Source organism: Pagrus pagrus, assembly GCF_965226575.1.
Source record: "Pagrus pagrus genome assembly, chromosome: 16".
NCBI classification, from domain to species: Eukaryota; Metazoa; Chordata; class Actinopteri; order Spariformes; family Sparidae; genus Pagrus; species Pagrus pagrus.
Window position 1 is genome coordinate 8006360 of NC_140200.1, and position 18407 is coordinate 8024766.

Genomic DNA, 18407 nt, shown 5'->3' on the forward strand with positions numbered 1-18407 from the left:
GGGTTCCGAGCAGCGTTGACAGAGCCCTCCCCACAGGCAGACCAGTGTTAAATATTTAAAGCCCAGACAGGCTGTGGTGTTGCCACAGTAATGTGTCCGTCTGATAGCGCTGGAGACCGAGAGCACGCCACTTGCTCTCTGCTTCACACATATATACACACACACACACACACACACACACAGAGTACTGCAGTGGGAGTAGATATGATGCACACAGACAGATCCGCAGAAAAACCGTACACCTTCGCATGCAGACGCAGACAGACAGCAGCACTTTGAAACGCACTCTCGGCGGTTCACATCAACCTCTTGCTCTCCTCTGTGTGTTTTCTCTTTACACATTTCTGCCACGTGAAGGAACATAGAACAACCTCTGCATATATCACTGCAAATTATCCTGCGACTGCCGCATGCATACTGTATGCGACTAGAGCAGCGTGGTATGTATGGTATACATAGCATAAAGTGCTTTCAAATTGGCGTGCTCTTTTGTGAAGTGCCACTTTCTGAACAGTGAAGTGGCGGATACGCTGTAGGAGTTTGAAGGCTAGGCTTCTCACACAATGCGGCCATTATATTCTGCCTTCGCAAGTAAACATGTATACTGTTTATGTGCAAAAGCACTGTATGCACGATGCCTGGAAATACCTTTGTGCTGTTGTCTCTGGCCTTGTGGAAAGGTTGTAATCTTCTGTCAGCGTATTGTGTTGAATATTGTCCTTTAGCAAGCGTTGAATACGTGAGTCTGTTTATTATTAGCCATGTAACAGTGCTAACACAATAACCAGCGGAAAGTGCTACAGTAATAGTATCCCAATGTTGTACCGCGTGGTGATACGGTTGGCAGGTGTAGTTTGGTTGAAAGAAAATAGTTCCCCCGTGAAACTGCGCACAACGAGGTCTGTGGATTATCTTGAGTAACCAGGTCATGAATTCTGGAAAGAGACATTGCTGTTGAGTTTATCAATTATTTTTTTTTTTAGCTTTGAGCACCGCATGCTGAGTGCCGTCTTGTTCTATTACGTTCGAGAGAAGGCAGACGTCTCTACAGCCGATAAACTCGACAACTGACATAAAAACAACCTAGATGGATAAATAGTACAACAGCTAAGAGGAAAAATATCTTTATGCCTTCACGTCAGCAGCAACTTTGGCCGGAGGCATTGTTGTTTTTGGGCTGTCTGTCCATCCTGTCTGGTGAACACGATATCTCAAGAACGCTTTGAGAGAATTTCTGTAAATTTGGCCCAAATTTCTGACTCAAGGATGAATTGATTAGATTTTGGTGGTCAAAGGTCAAACGTCAGGGTCACTGTGAGCTCATAGTGTCCCATTCTTGTGACTGCAGTATCTCAGAAATGCCTTGAAGAAATGTTTGTTCAAATTTGGCATCAACGTCCCCTTCAAGGATGAGCTGATTTGATTTTGGTGGTCAAAGGTCAAAGACACAACACATTTCTGGCCTTCACTGAATGATGTGATAATTATGACAAACTTTTACACAACTGACATTTTCCATCCAAAAGGTCAACTTCACTGTGACATCAATATTCCCCCTGCAGGTTTGAACTACCGCAAGCTAACTGATGAAGCGTCGGATCCTCTGGCCACTCTCCAACCAGTCCTGACCAGTCAGAACGTGCTGTCCATCTCTAAACTTGCTAATCGGCTTCCCGTGTGCGGTGGAGGAGGGGCGACGGTCTCGGCCAGTGCGGTCCACGCGGTGTGGCTGCAGAAGCTCTTTTGGAAAGGTGACCCCCAGCTGCTAAAGAGGCCCCCACAGGGCGACCAGGACTACCTCCACGCGTATGACACCTGCGCCAAGTACCTGGACAGGCTGGTGCCTGGCGATTCTGTCCGCTTCCTGGACAGCATCACCTTCTCACCTGATGCAGCCGAACAAGTAAGCCTAGATTTGGTCAAATGATAGTGTGATTTTCCTGAATCCAGCCGGCTTTCTTATATGAATATATGTTAACCAGATAAAGAAGAGAGGAAAAAGTAGTACGACATAGTAGAGTGTGAAGGAGGCTTTATTTTCTATTACCATCTTAGGCAGAAACTGGTGGGAGTTTGGCCGACAGACAATTTGTAATTGCAGCACAGAAGGTACTGTAGTCGGTTCCAGGCAGCCACCCAGATGGGATTCATATTGTCTTGTAGGAAGGATTTCCAATCACTACATCAAACTGTCACGTTTCTCACTCTGTGCTCTTCATCGTCTGACCGGTCGTCTCTCATGCCCCCGGCTCAATTTTTGGAACGTCAAAAGCCCTTTCCTAATTTTAAATATATTATTATGTTCACATCCACACTCTGTCGCCTCCGAGCACATACCAGTCATGATTTATAAAAGAAATTATAGAATTGCACAAGAAATGTCAGCCACATAATTACAGCTCTCTGAAAAATTGTCCTGCTGAGGACTTAAAGTGCCTCAGCGCACCTTATCAATACTAGCCCACTGTTTTTCCTTTTTTTCCTTTTTATACCCTCACACCCCTGCCCCCCTCTCCAGACCTTTCTTCTTCTTTTGTCGTGTGCAGCCTCTCGTTCACTGTGACTCCACCGGCGCTAATTGATCCCTCTCTACTTCAGCGCCAATTAAACTCCAATTCCCAGCAGGCACTATTTTCCCACTGTGCTTTTTAACATGCAGATTACCTCTCAGAAACCCACTGTCTGCTCCCCACCCTCTCTTTCCTTTTTTTTTTTATCCTTATTGAACCCTCAAAGAGAAAGTCTTAACCCCTCTCGCTGCTAGGAATCCACCTGACCTTTCACACCCCCATTCCCCCCCTATGATGGAGTAATCCATTTCCCACTGGGCCCAGTGCTGAGAGGGATGACTGGGACTTAGCTTACCTCCTTTTGGACATATATTTTGAAGGGAAACAGACCGTTGGCATTTTCCCCTTCTTTGAAGTATCGATCTTCGATAGCGTCTTTAGTGGAATCATCCTCACTTGCTCAACCCCTCAGCCAGACCTTGCCCTTTGATGTCCGCTACAACAAACAGAATAGCCGACTATGTACACCCTCACGCTCAAGTACATGCACACAAAAAGACATTTTTACCTGGTAGGATCCTCCATTTGAGTCATCAACCTGCCCTGGCAAAGAAAAGTGCGAGTCCAGATATCTAACAAATGCAGAAGTCTGAGTAGCAAGTGACCGAGAGTGTGGCTGAGTTAGTGGGGAGTGTGAAGTTGGATGATTTATAGGTGTCTTCCTGGTCTCAATGTGTGTGTGCGTTTCCATGCAAGAGAGTAAAACCTCCCACCGCCGAAAGGCCCTCTCTTCTCCCCATGAATGGTTAACCTGCTCTCACTGAATAGAATCAATTACACCAGGCTTCCAGCTATGATCTCCCTCACACTCACACACACACACTCCTCATACACATGCTACTCAAGTTCCTGATGGTATTTTTTTGCACAGATAGATCGGGTTATACCTGCCTCTGTTCAACGTGTTAAGTCTGAAAATTAATGTACATAACTTGTGCGCCTCTCTCTCCCTCTCTCTCTCCGCTCGATTCGACTTGCTTCCCTCATCCGGTTCCTCCCTCTCCTCGTCCCGTTCCCTCCGTCCATCCGTCCAATCCCGTCTCCAGCTGAGCATCCAGGCGAGGTCGGAGGTGATAAAGCGAGCCACCAAAGCCCTGCGCCAGCTGGGCGAGAAGAGCAGGAAGAGAGCGGGCGACGGTAGCGGGGAGCAGGAAGGGACGGACCCAGCAGGGATGACTTTTGATGAGGCTCTGGCACACCTGCAGCAATCACAGGCCCACCTGGACACCCTGAGTCATGCCTTCATTCTGTCACTCAAAGACAGCCAGCAGGTAGACCCCATCTGCCACACACTTAAGCCTCCTTACTTTTTAAAAGGGAGAAATCCTCTTTGTGTAAACATGTGGTAAATGATTGGTTAACAGAACACACAGTTCAATAGAGATGTCTCTGCTGTTTCATGCTGTTAAATAGACTCCCAGATTGCTTATTGTTTATTTAGGAGGGACAATACAAAATTCATATACTGCACCAGATATAGCTTAAAGCTAATATTCATCTGTTGTCCCGTGGCAGAGGCCACCAATGATGTGCAGAAGGATCAGTTGTATTAAATCAAAACCTTACGCTTTGTAAATAACAAACACAAAACACATGAAAAGCTAAGAAATGAAATAACAGCACTGAAAATAACAGGAAAGCAACACTGAATTCCCACTCGGGCACAATAGAGGCGACATTTTTCGAGTCGGAGACGTTTGTAAATGAGCCCAGCCTGAACCTGACAGGTGTTCTGTTCTCAGAGCCCGACTGGAGCCGACGCAGTTAATGGAAGCTGGAGCACTGAGTTTGTGTTACCCTGTCACGCATTTTTTGCCATGGTTACAGACACGCTTTAAAGCAGTTGTGTCAATTCAGCCTATTTTTATGTTGTAGTTTCACTTAAAGAACTTGAAAGCACCATTTCAACGGACCGAACCAAGTACTCTTGTTGCCTAAACCTAACCAAGCATTTTAGTTTTAAAGTGTCAATCCAGCCTTTTTTCACACTATAAGAACTTGGAAGCACCATTACAACTGACGTGACCGAACCCATGTATCGTTTTTTAATTTTTGTGTCCAAGCTCGAGCACACACCATTAGAAAACAGACTCCACAAGAAATTACCAACCGAACACTCAAATTATTTGCTGCAGTGATGCATGGTCTCGCTTCAGTATAAACTATAACTCAGCTCAAAGCTGAAATGGGAAATCATTGTAAAGTATTGCCAAATCTGGTGGATGTATGGAGGAAAGCCACTGAAGTTGAACGCATAGAAAAGTTTAAAAATATTTTTCGTCTTAGCAAGAATAGTTAAATATGTGCTTGCTCCACATAAACAGACCTGGCTTCATCAGCTTCATGAACGTGCTGAAATACTATACCTAATTGTTTTTTAATTCATTAATCCACAGACCGTATAAGAAATTCAATTCACTTTTTCTACTTCCTGAAAGGGCAGACTTCTGACTCTGCTCGAAGCTAATCACCTTCTCTATGATAACGACTGTGACATACTGTAACGCTCATCTACACGGCACATATTGTTAATTTTCCCGTCTTTCTTCTTTTTAATGAACCGGTAAGTTGACCCAACAGTCTTTCTCCAGAACTCTTTGGATCAAGTGACTCAGTCACAATGTTTTAAGACACACACACACTTGATCTCTCACTTCCTGTTCCCTTGCCTGTTCGTGGGGTCACCTTGAGTTGGACATTCAGATCATGTCTGTATGTACTTGTGTGTGTGTTAGTGTTGTATATTTCTGAGGTGGTTCTGCTTGACTAAGCCCTTCCCAGCCTCACTGGGACCAGTCAAGGGTATATTAATGTAAATCTACGGTCTGCTGTTTCAAATGAGCCCCGCTGCCACATGGCCGTATATACAGTACGTACACCATGCTGTATCTCATTAAGCAAAGTCACACTGACTTACCCCACTGTCACCTCCCGGTGGCTGTGTGTGCCAGCGTGTGCATACACAAAATGAATGTGGGGCTGGAGAGGGTGTTGCTATGCGACCGTGAGAAACCCGTGAAAACTGGTAATTTCTGACCCCCACACTGGGCAAGTTTATAATGTTTAGCCCCCCCCTTTTTTTTTATCTGTGTTTAAAAGCACCTATAATAGCCTTGAAGATATAAGTATGACTTGCCTTTAGGCTGAAGTTACAGGTGCACACACACACACACACACACACACACACACACACAGTCCAGCCTCTACAATGAAACCTCCCTTCTACCGGTGCAGGAAGCGATTGTATCCTTGGAGATAGATAAAAAGGATATAAGAACCAGGAAAGGGCAGATAGGTAGAGAAAGATAGATAGAAAGAGCCCTGTAGGCTCCGTTTGGCTATACTGCGGTCATTTATCAAGTGTACGTGACCAGCTGCTGGAAATAATAGTGGATCGTAGAGGAATCCACCACAGGCGCCTTGACCTGCCATGAGGACAGCAAATTACACACTGCGGATATTATATATGATATAACGGTGTAGTGTTTTTCAAAGCACGGATCGGTATTCAGAGAAAAGCTGTGAAAAGATAACTGTGCTGTGGATTAATTAGTATATTAAGTTCGCACAGTTTCTTTATTAAAACCTCCCCATTAAATCAAATACTTTTAAATACTGTAAAGTACGAAAACCATGCCTGTGGTGATCAGGCTTCGTAGTGTTGTAGCATGCAAAGGCACAACCTTGGTTCTAAAAAAACAATATCTCTTTGAGGCATCGAGCCTTTTATTCGATAGCGTCAGGAGAAGGATGACAGGAAATGAGGGGTGAGAGGCGATGAGGAATAACATGCAGCAAAGATCCCTGGCTGGATGGCATTGAGGCTCATGGTTGGCTTTTAAAACCCTGCACAATCCGATATTGCCGTGTTGTTGTTGTTCCCGGAACATCATAAATAATGTTTCTTCAGGACCATCATTGCAACTGACCTCATGTTTTTGTGACTCGTGAAAGAAAGACGCACATGTGAGAAGTTAGTCTTTGTAACACATGTTAAACGTTATGGTAGGATGTATTTAAATCGGGAAAGAAATGTCCTAAACCTAATGAAGTATTTTTGTTGCCTACACCCAACCAGATAGCAACAGAAAACTGCAAAGAAACAGAAAATACTAAGTGATCTGAGTGAAAAAACTCTGCAAAGGCCCAACAGCCACACTAATCCAGTATCAAATAAAACATATTAAAAACCGCCAGATCGGCATGGAAATCTCACTCATATTGTATATATAAGGCACCTTAACACACCAGAAAATATCCATGCATTATTACTTCAGAAAATTAAAAAAATGTCTGTTCTGAGCCGCCACCCATCCTCCATCCTAGTTTTGGGGAAAACCGACAAACAAGTGGACAAGGGCAAAAACATTACCTCCTTGGTGGAGACGATAACCATTGAGCAGTATAATAATACGTTGGACCCTGGTCTCCTGGATGAGAGTGCTGCACTCAACCCGTGCAGCCACAACAGCTTGCTCGTATCGCGCACTTAGGAATGATGACCTTGGTGCAACATTTATTATGATGTTCCGGAAACAACACCAACATGAGTCACAAAGCTATGAAATCACAACAGCTTGATTGGTCAGTTGCAATGATGGTCCTGGAAGAGCATTAATTATGATGTTCCTGGAACAACACTGACTACGGTATATCAGATAGACCTTTTAACCTCCATGCCAACAGGCAAATTTCAATGCATCAATTTACCGGTCCATCCAAGTCCTGTTTTTGGTAAGGTTTGTGGTCACAGGGTTTCCTACAACACCAACAAAAGAAAGCATCCAAGAGACATCTCAACATGATTCCCAAACCACCTCATCAAGCTACTCTCAGTAAAACCCACCACCCTGTGGAAAAGCCCCATATCTGTCACTTGTATTCTCAGTCTTTCTCAGTCAGTATCTTAAATTTATGATCATGGGTAAGGGTCGGACCACAGCATTGAGAGCTTAGTTTTATGAACACCAACTGCCCCTAACCGGCACTTAAACCCCTGATCACTCATGAATAACAACCAAAGACACTTGAGCTTCTCGCTTTGCGGCAGGTACTTCCCTCGGACCAGTACTCAAAGATCGACATTTTTTCCAGAGACCGCAGCGGTCTCAAATTGACTCGCGGACTTTATCTTCATCACCCTCAGCTGCCGAGATCACAGAGAACATTATCTACAAAAAGCCACCCAAATGTTACCCGATCAGACACTCCTCTCAGTCCTCAGCTGGGCCTTGATATTCTGCTAATGAATGTCACACGTCATGAATATCACAAATACTACATTATGAATACCAACAGAATATTGGTCTTCGTTACAAAATGCAGAAGTGACAAGGGGCACGCTTGTCTGAGTCCGATGCTAAAAGATGATTGAGCTTGACTCAATACTAAAAATGTCAATATTAGACTCAGACTGAACAGGGAATCAAAGAAAGCTCTCCACCAGCACCTCCCACTGAAAACATCGGGTGCAGAAATCAAAACCTTTTTCCACATTTGAAAAAGACAATGTGACCTGGATAAGAAAATGTCAAACATATATATTTTTAAAACACTACCGACTTTTTTATCCATTCAGACTTGTCTGTTTAATGTGGAGTCTTCTCTATCAACCAGCTTTGGAAGACCTGCATCTCAAGCTCTTGAGAGATTGCTAGCTTTAAAGGTGCAATATGTAAGAAATGCCGCGATGAGAGGGACCAGCCACCTTCAGATGGCGGCTCTTTGCAGCTGCTTTTGAGATAGAGGCTTTGAACGGGATCTACTCTGACTCCATATACCCAGCTTTTGTTTACTCAGAGGGGAGCGTTCCTCCGATGGAGCAATGAAATCATTCACGAGTTTACAAAAACAAAAGACGAAAAAAAAACACAAACTGAATCGACAATAATTTAAATTTTAATAATGTATGCCGAAAATAATTTAAAGGAAGTATTTGTATGTTATTGGCAGATATGTATATATTTTTTTCATCACATCTGTTTGAACACACACACAGACTGACGCACACAACCAAATGCCATGTTTGACTTTCCAGGTTGAGCTTTTCAGCCTTTTCTTATTGGAAGAGAGAAAAACAAGCAGAGCAGAGCAGGACGGTGCAGAGGTTGAACAGGTTCAGGCCGGTGCTGCCCTCTGGGTTAATACTCGTCGAGAACAACAAACTCACAAAACTTTGCAGAACTTCACCAGAACTAAACCTCTTTCACTCAATACAATACATCATATCATCATTTTCTGCAGTCTTTTTCTCTGGCGTCTCTTTTTTCCATCTCACATTAAAACTTGTTTTTCTCTATTTGTCTTTTGAGAATATTTTTAAATTTTTGACAAAGGCTGTGAACTTTATTTCCTTTATTTCTGCTTTTTTTCCCCCGTGAAATATTTTCCCTGTCAGTTAAAAAATGTCTGCACTCCCACCACTCTTGTTTTGTTTCTGTATTCCAGCAGTACAGTCAACTCTATGATCTGTCCCGATCGGAGAGGTCGAAAGTACATGAGCTAGCGGTCACCATGGCGACTGATGGGCAACCTCTGGAGCGCATCGGAGAGCTTCTACGCGTGGCTGTCGGACCTCTAGACCTGTCTGTTAAAACAGTGCTTCGTGACGCAGTGGAGAGAGTAGTGGCCGCACTCAGGTATTATCTCTCTGTTTGCTCCATTTCTTTATTACATACACGAAAACAAAAACTCTGAGGCGGTAACATCAAGTCCTGTCAATACACATGTACACAAAATCTTCCCATTGACAGCATGCACGATGAAACAGAGAAGTCCGGAAGAAGAAGTTTTTCAGCATTTTGGAAAAATACACTTTTCGCCGTCTTGCTGGGAGCTAGATGAGGAAATCGATAACACCCTCATGCCTGTGCACTAACTGTGGAGCTGGAGCTAAAAGGCGTTTAGCCTAGTGTCAAAACTGGAGTCGGTGGTGAAACTGCTGGCCGGGCTTCCTGTAAAGTTCAGCAATAAGCCTAACAACCCCTTCACAATTAAGATGTTGTTTTGGCGATATAATCCATACCCAAAAAACAAAACAAAAATCTCCACTGGCCATCCTCACATTATCACATTAAGTCTTTCATGTGCACTTTACTGCATAACACATTAACACTTTTAAGCAAAGTGAGACATATTAAGTTGCAAAAACATAACCCTCTACATTGTAATAGACACTAACATGAAAAGTACAAAATATACTTTTTAAACTGCAAACCAAGAGAAATCTGTAATTTTATATGGGGTCATGGTGTGTTTAATTCAGTCCCCTGTTGCTATAACTTCTAGGGAAACACTGAAAACACCAGATGATACTACAGAGGCCGGTAGGAAGTCTGCAAATGTAACTAAACTATGGATCTATTAGAGTGAATCTGGATACAGCATCAGGTGCGGGGCCACATTCATTCCTATGAAAGCTGCCAATAAAGGTAGACTTTCTGGGTGTAAAATTACCTGGATCTCCTGCATAGCTTCTGTACACTTGAGTATTTTGTTGGCCGAGTGGCAAACTCCCAGGTTAAGTCCTGCTCTAACTAAAATGATGTAATCTTGCAGCTCTTCTAGACTTTACAGATGCTAGCGGACCAAATGGATCAAATCCTGATTAGTGAAATAAGTCATCTTGTTGGGGTTGTGACGCTATAAAAAAAGTGTATCCGCCATTGCTTGTGGGAAATTGTGTTTTTGGGCTAGTGTGCATCACGTGATGTTGTACTTTGGCCACTATATCAAATCGGCGGAGCACTTCATGGTGGCTTGGTAAATAAACCTTTCTAACATTACCTCATCTGGGAACATTTCTGCCTTTATTTTCATTGTTTTGATTGAGAGACCCCGAGATCTCTAGATGTCATAGAGCGAATAAAAAATAAACTACACGACTAAATTCAAGTCAAAGTTATCCGAGTCTTCACCGTCATTTAGCTGAACTCACGACATGTTTTGCTCCAGGAGTCAGAACACTTTCAATTCTACACCTGTCTCTCAGGTTAGTGTTTGTTTTCGTAGATATCGCTGTTGTTTTCACCGGCTTGTAAATCATGAATGTTGTTGCACACAGGTAGCTCCCCTTCAAGCCTTGAGTTGTTGAGAAAATGGTTAATAATAAGCATTGACAAAATTACACCGCTGTAGGCTCGTGCACTGTGTGTTCCCTAAAATATCTCCCACTGTGACAACCTTAACCAGGGAAGCAGGAAAATGAAGCTGTCAGGTTCAAACATGTGTTTCCCTTTTTCTTTATTTTAATCTCTTTTACGTTTGCTGTCACGCCTTGTCAAACAACGTTATCATCTACACGCGTCCCTTTCGTACCTGTCTGGTGAGATTAAATACATATGTGTGTAAAAATATGTATTTTTGAAAAACAGGTCCGGTGTAGATCAGCCTCTGCATCCACCTCAAAAGGAGGCTTTGTGATGTGTATTCTAAAGTATTGAAGACCACCGCAACACACCGGTGATCTCTGCTGGTTGTTATCCCAAAATATACTGTATTTTGGTCCACTTTCGGCTCAGCATGTTGGTGGGGGAAAAAAACACTGTCAAAACAAATGCCTGAAGTGTTGAATTGAATCTACAGCTGCTGCCTGTGGGAGTTGGACTCACAGCATTTTATTGGTGTCTTCCTGCTCGCCGCATTCAAAAAGAAGGGAGAGATGATTCACCCTGACACATCTGCAGAGCTGCTGGGTTTTAGGGCCAAGGAAAAAAAAACGTGGATGTTGTACAACTGAAAGGAGACATATTAAGCTCATTTTCAGGTTCACGATTTTACTTTGGGTTACTACTAGAATAGGTAAACCTATTCTGCTTTAGCGCTCAAAAAAACACATCAGTTTTCTCATACCGTCCAGTGCTGCAGCTCTTTAATCCCCCTCTGTCTGAAACGCTCTGTTTTAGCTCCTGTCTCTTTAAGGCTCCCCCCCTCCTGAATGCTCTGATTGGTCAGCTCACACATGGCTGAGCCAGCACAATTAACAACAGCAGAGCAGCTGTGCTAAATCAATTTCTATGTGCCAGACTGGCCGCTAGGCATAAATGATGCAAATTTGTGACATGGTGACGTAGTGTGATGTCACGGAGTTAAAGGCGGGGCTACTGACGAGGTGTTTCAGGAGCAGTGTCTTCTGTGGGAGAGAGGAGCGTCTGTTTGTGCGGACTTTGACCTGTTTAACTTTGAAGATCTTCTACATGGACAAGAACATGTATAAAAGTAAAAAAGCATAAAACGTATAATGGGTCTCCTTTTTTATTTTGATTATTGATGTCATTAAGAAACGGGAAACCAAACACATTGTCGAAAGATGCTTTCCTTTGACATAGGCTGCAATGGAAGGCTTATTTGCAGAGGTTGGGTTTTTTTTTATGTTTGTCCTCTATGACAGACCACGGAGCCCAGATTTACTGACAGGGCCAGATATCACCGGGCCATCTGATTGGCTTGATAAATGAGTGCCAATCGCCTTGATTATATTCCTGCCTCATTTCCTGCTTCTTTATGGCTGCTCAATGGCGCATGGTGCAGATAGATGGCACCTGCAATTTACGCACACACATACACACCAGAAAATACTTGTGCGCGCGCTCGCCCACACACTCCTAGTTAGGCAGACATGAAGGCACTATCCCTAATGAACACACACACATGCGTGCGCACACACACACACACGCTCTTTCTTTCTTGCATGCACACACACTTCCCCTTTCTCTGATTCATTATCTTCTTATAATTAATGCAGCCTAATACAGCTGTTCCCCTCCAGATCTCACTCGGCTCCCACAGCAACACACCACACACGCACACACACGCACACTCACACACACACACACACACACACACACACACACACAGTATGTGTCCACGTCAGTGTGTGTTGGGTGCGAGTTTTTCTTTCCCTTGAGCGCGTCACTCAGTGCTCTTGCATATGAATATCCCTTTATGCATTCAAGTAAGGCGCCGTGCATGCGCGTGTGCACGAGTGTTTGTGTGCGTCTGTTGTTGCAGGGCTTTTGGTCGCGTTTGGCAGGTATGAATGAGCCGCTCTTGTTTTTGGCTCTCTCGAAGCCTTCAGTCTGGCGCAGCAGGCGTACCTGAGCCTCACACTAATGGCCATCTTTTGTATCTGTCATAACCGTTCTGCATTTGTGTGTCTTTGAAGGAAAAATCTTAAGTGGTAAAACGCAGCGGAGAAAATGCTGTGTTGTCTTTCCAAACCTTTGACAGATTATTTGTATGCTGTGTGCATGTACGTGTATTATGTATTAGGTGTGTGTCTGTGGGTGTATGAATGGGCCTTGGCACTATGTTTGTGCGTGTGCACATGAGCCCAGCAGCAATGGGGAGTTGAGTCAGGGGAAATCACCCTTTTTTTTTTTTTCCCTCTTTCTGTCTTTGTGAAAAATGGCCTTCTGCTTGCGACATACAGTACACACACACACACACACACACACGCACGCACACTGCAGCAGAGCCCAGAGCCACACCAGTAAATACACTAATGACGCTGCAGAAAAAGATCACACACTGCCTTTTTAAGCTCACCTACTATTATGTGCCATTAAACTTCATCTCATTTCCACCTGATTTGAAAAGAGCAGCCTCTTTTTATCAACGCTAAATGATTAAATTATTATATATTCTGGTGGATTTCACCAACACGCTCTCAGGCCCTGCGAGCTTGTAGCGCTGGAGACGGGTTTTAAATGTTTTTTTTCTGTTGCTTCGTGTCTCTAGGACTTTAAATAATTCCATGATGGTTAATTTTTACAAAGCCGCGTTCGCTTCAGACATTTAATCGCTGCCAGACACGTTTTTTAACTAACGCTGTCCCTGAGAAGAAAGCCTTTGATTCTCTGTCTCTCTTTTTTTTCTCAGTTGTTGTCCCTCTGTATTGTGTTAATTTAAAAATCTTATCTTAATTGGCTGAATTATGTAGGGTGATTGTGGCGATGTGGTTTGTTTTTTCAGCGGAGACCCAGACGCCCTGACAAATTACCCGCAACCCCTCAGGGTCCTGGAGGCCATGGTGACTGCTGTGCACAACAACGTCCAGACCGGGTAAGTTATCTACGTCTCCAAAATCGCACAAAGTCTTCAAAGGTGTCTCTTCCTCTCACTCCTGCCGCCTCTCCTCAGCTCTGTTCGCGACCTGAAATTAACACCTGCTTAGTGCCAAATGCCAGCAAAATGTCTGTTTGATAGTTGAATCAACACGAGGCACCTGCCAAGCTGTCTGGCAGCTTTTTGGTGCTGACGACTTTTTGATATCATCTGTTACAGTCCGGTCGGCTCGTTCGTGGCTGTCAGACAAACAAAATAGAACAAAAGCTCATCATGACTCCTGATCTGAGGTCACACACATTGCGGTATCATCCAGACTTGGATTGGAAGCTCTTGATTAATACTTAGTATTAACTACTACTGCTTTCTGGATTGGAGGACCAGAGTGTAGGATTTAGTAACATATAGCAGTGGGGATACAGATTGCAACCAACTGGAACACCCCTCGTCTCACCCTTCCCTCCTTCGAGCCAGTGTTTGGATTGTCCGTTCTGGACTTCTGTAGAAACATGGTGGTGCAACATGGCGGACACTGTGGAAGGAGACTCACTCCCTCTGTAGATACAGGCTCATGCAAAGGTAAAGAAATCACAGTTTCACAGTTCTAGTTTTGGATGATTATACGGTAATGAAAATATAATTATGGATATTGTTTGCTGTTTTCTGCCAATTGATACCCCTAAATCCCACACACTGTACCTTCAAATGTCTAAATTTGGTTGGATTTCTACATTGAATCTTTTTACACGGGAAAAAAAATGCCTTTTTTTTCTTGGAAGACATCTGTGCTTATGTGAAAAACTTATTTTTTATGGTGGAGAACATTTTCCTTGGCAAGCTCGTGTCATTTTTCAGCCTTGCGAGAGATGAGCCAAAAAAACTTAATTTAGGCTCCTGAGCACTTTATTTTTTTATTTCTCCTTTTCTCCTTACCTCTCCATCTCTGTCTCTTTATCTCTGCCTCACTCCACCTGCCTGACTGCTGTCCTTCTCACCCTCCTCCTTCAGCGACAGCGCGGTGACTTCGGACGACCTCCTGGCTTGGTTGCATCAATTCTGCGGCGACGCGTCGCTGCCCGTGCGGCCTCGGATCGACGTGCTGCAGATCCTCGAGAGTAACTTCAGCCTCCAGGACAGCGACGTCCGTCTTCTCCTGCTCTACAGAACTCAGGCTGTTCTCAAAGACAGAGAGGTAACGCACACACATCCAGGCAGCCGTGACTCATCAGCCGCTCGCTCGCAGTGCGAATATAAGAGATTTTTAAGTGTACATTACTTGAAACAACTTTAATCCCAAGCACTCTAAAAACAGAACACAGATACTAGATCTGAAGGAGGCTGCAGATGTCTTTTCTTTCCTGTGAGGTCATAACATTAAATGCTGGACCATAAATTTTGAAAAGGTACTTGACATTGATCGGCAAGGAGAAGAGATACTATAAGTGGATGGAGAACAAAGTAGAAATGGGGTAGTGAAGACGTTCGGGGGTGGATAAATTACTCACTCATCCCATCGTGAAACATGTGAGTGTTGACCCATTATGTAACATTATGGGCTTTGAGCTACACAAAACAATGTGTACTCCTGAAAGGATAAACTGACAGTACAAAGCTGAGATCCTGGTTGTTGTTTCTTTCACCCATGATTGAAAACTACTGTATTTCGCTCTTTTTTCCCGAAAGAACAGGATGTGCTCATAACATTTCTAAGGGTACAGTTGTCACAGTTGTCTAAGACCTTTGCAACCAGTTGTGTATTTATAGAACCAGTTGAGAATAAACAATTGTGTGAGCTTGGAGAATCTGATTCAGAGTGGCAGTTGTGCATCTTAATTTGTCACAGTATGAGTGTGAGTGTGTAGCTTTATATAAAAATACTCTGTGACTTTTCTGTGAATGATTGACGATTGCACAATACTTTATAATCACACAGAATCAATTGAATTAAAGACACGACCTTGAAGACATAAGCTTAAAGGGTAACTTCACCAATTTTACACATTAAAGTGTGTTTACAGGTTTACTTGGGGAGTATTACTGCATATGTACTAAAATAGTCTTTTGTGGCTCCAGAGGAAGCTGCATGTAATCTGATAAAGTGCCTCCATTGATGTCACTCAGTGGCTAAGTTGCATTGTGGGTAATGCAGGTTGAAAACCAGAAATCCAGAGATATCGACTTTTTTACTCCATTTGTTTTTAAACTGTGCAATGCTAGACCAGTGGACTGCTTTTCAAAATCTACCTCCTACATTACCCACAATGCAACTTAGTCACAGAGTGACGTCACTGGAGGAAATTTGTTGATTACATGCAGCTTCCTCTTGAGCCACTACTTTTTGACAGTAGTACTCCCTAAGACCTAAAACCACACTTTTAATGTGTAAAATTGGCGGAGGTACCCTTTAAATTGAATGCATGGAGGAGAGGTTACTCATAAGTGTGTGTGCCTTGATCTCAGATCCTTTAGTCTTCCTCATGGAGATAGATTAGCTTGTGTGTCTGTGTACATGTAAAAGCCAACATAGTATTATGCAGTATATTCAAACGTTACTAAATCCTCTGTATATTTGCAGCAGTGTTTAACACACAGTGTGTACAGTGCCTTGGTTCAAGCATGCTGAGTGTTTGCACATGCGTGGCTCTGCCTGCGTCCCCCCCCCCTCCTCTCTGGTGCAACCTAGCATTGAGTAGCTAGTCATTAAGTTCCCTGACTGACTAATTAATGCCTCGGACTGGTTAATTAATGTGCAAATGTATGCGTGCAGCCGTGGGCCATTGTCAGCGCAGGTAGACAGGTGTGTGGGCCCGGACTCTTTAACTAATTGGGTGCACTCCCGACATTTGGCAGGCTCTGATGAAACACACACACACACACACACACACACACACACTGGCGGGCACACACGTGCGCTCTTAAGGGAGTGTACATCCAAGGGATCAGTTAATTAATCTTGTTAAAGATTAAGAGTGGGACTTATTTCAGATGAAGTGCCATTTTCTTCCTTTCTCTTTTTCCTCCTAAGGCGACTAAAAGATCTCTAAATGTGTGAGCAGGGTTTTTGTAGGCAAATGTCTCATTTAGCTTTGATTATGCAAACTTTCTGTTAGTTGGAAAGATTTTTAATATCCACATCTGTACTGATGCACAAATTCGGATGCCACGAACAAACACGTTCGAGCACGCACGCACCCGCTCTTTAATTGTTACAGTTTGCCTCCTAATTGGAGCGACGGTTCATTGTCTCCGCTGGCTGTTGCCCGGCGCAGTAATCATGTTGGCTCGGCCGGTGCCACCCGTAAGCGGCGCTGGCACTGTGGCGGCACGCTGGTGCCCGGAGGCCATGCCAGAGACGCGACCCCGTCTGACCTCATCACGACGGCTTAGAGCCAGAAAGAGAGGGAGATGGAGGAGGAGGAGGAGGAGAGAGAGAGAAGTGTTGCAGTGTGAGACAGAGCGTCAGGCGCTGACGGAGAGACGACAGGGGGGAGGGAGGAAAAGAGTTGGTATTGTTCCCTTTCTGTCCTCCTGGTCCCTTAACTAATCAGCACAACTCCCTTATAACTGTGTCCCACAGGCTAACCGAGAGACGCACACACACACACACACACGCACATTAACCACTGTATCCATGTTTCACTCCATACTCAGCCCTACCGTGGTGCAGTACACGCGCACACACACACACACACGCACAGACTGCCTGCTCTGATTTCCATGACAACCGTGCTGTCAAGCCACCGTTTGTGAGTGAAACTGATAACCAGTAGCATGTTTAAGTTGGAGTTTCTATCATCTTCCCTTTCCCGCCACTGTCTGTTTGCTGTTCTGACAACGGCGTCTGATTAGCGCTGTCGCCTCCGATCAAAGGCAGCCGCAAAACAGCTATATGCACACACACACACACACACGCATCAGACACACACATACACACAGGTGCACACAAATACGGTCGCGGCTGCACTCTCAAATGCACAAAAGTTTCCGTGCATTAAGGCGCATCACACATGCACAGAAAGGCTGTATGTGCACGCTGGCTGCGTCTTAATTGAGGAAAAAGATGTAAATGAAGAACAAGGTGGAAGAAAACATCGCTTTGATCTGAGAGATGAGTCTCTCCTGATCCTTTCCCTCTCTCTGCCTGTCTGCCTGTCTGATGTGCAAAGTGTACAACTCCACCTCTCTCTGTATCCCTCTCTTTCTCTCTCTCCTCAGTATCAATAATACCAAAACGTTGTTGATGAATCAAAAAAGGATTATTTCCCAGAGCCCTCCGGGACCTGGAAAGTTATTCATTTTGGTTGTTTTTTTAAATTTATTTTTGGAAAGGAAACTAATATCTCAAAAGTGTTTTTTTTTTTTTAACGAGTAATTCCAAGAACGAGCACGAAATTAAAATTGGCTTGTGATCAAGAGAGAGCCGATTAGAGGGGATGAAACTACAGGTTTTTTAATTGATCAAGTCATTATTCAGGATCAAAATGGCTGTCATTTGTCCCTTTCACTGTGCTACAAATTGGCCTCTTTAATTGCCATTGATGGATTACAGACATTATGCTAGATTTGCATTATATTCATCTTTTTTCTTCCTAAGAACAGTCAAAGGGTTGATGTAGAGATGTGGATACTTTAAAAAAAATCCTTAAAAATACAACAAAAGGGCATAAAAAGCAAATTAGATGCGAGCTTGAAAACGCAGACCATGAATACTAACTCAGATTTTTTAGGGGGAAACAGATACAATGACAATGTCAATGTGTTCTGCTGTGACAC

General features: G+C 43.7%; 1 protein-coding gene across 1 annotated transcript in view; it reads left to right on the plus strand.

Moving 5' to 3' along the window:
• The window catches only part of nbas (NBAS subunit of NRZ tethering complex), a 162866-nt gene that overhangs the window by 105156 nt on the left and 39303 nt on the right, over positions 1-18407 (plus strand). The window contains exons 43-47 of the mRNA XM_084376963.1: positions 1563-1903; positions 3617-3841; positions 9018-9208; positions 13542-13631; positions 14643-14826. Of these exons, the coding sequence (XP_084233089.1) occupies positions 1563-1903; positions 3617-3841; positions 9018-9208; positions 13542-13631; positions 14643-14826 (1031 nt within the window). The remainder of the gene's footprint in view (positions 1-1562; positions 1904-3616; positions 3842-9017; positions 9209-13541; positions 13632-14642; positions 14827-18407) is intronic.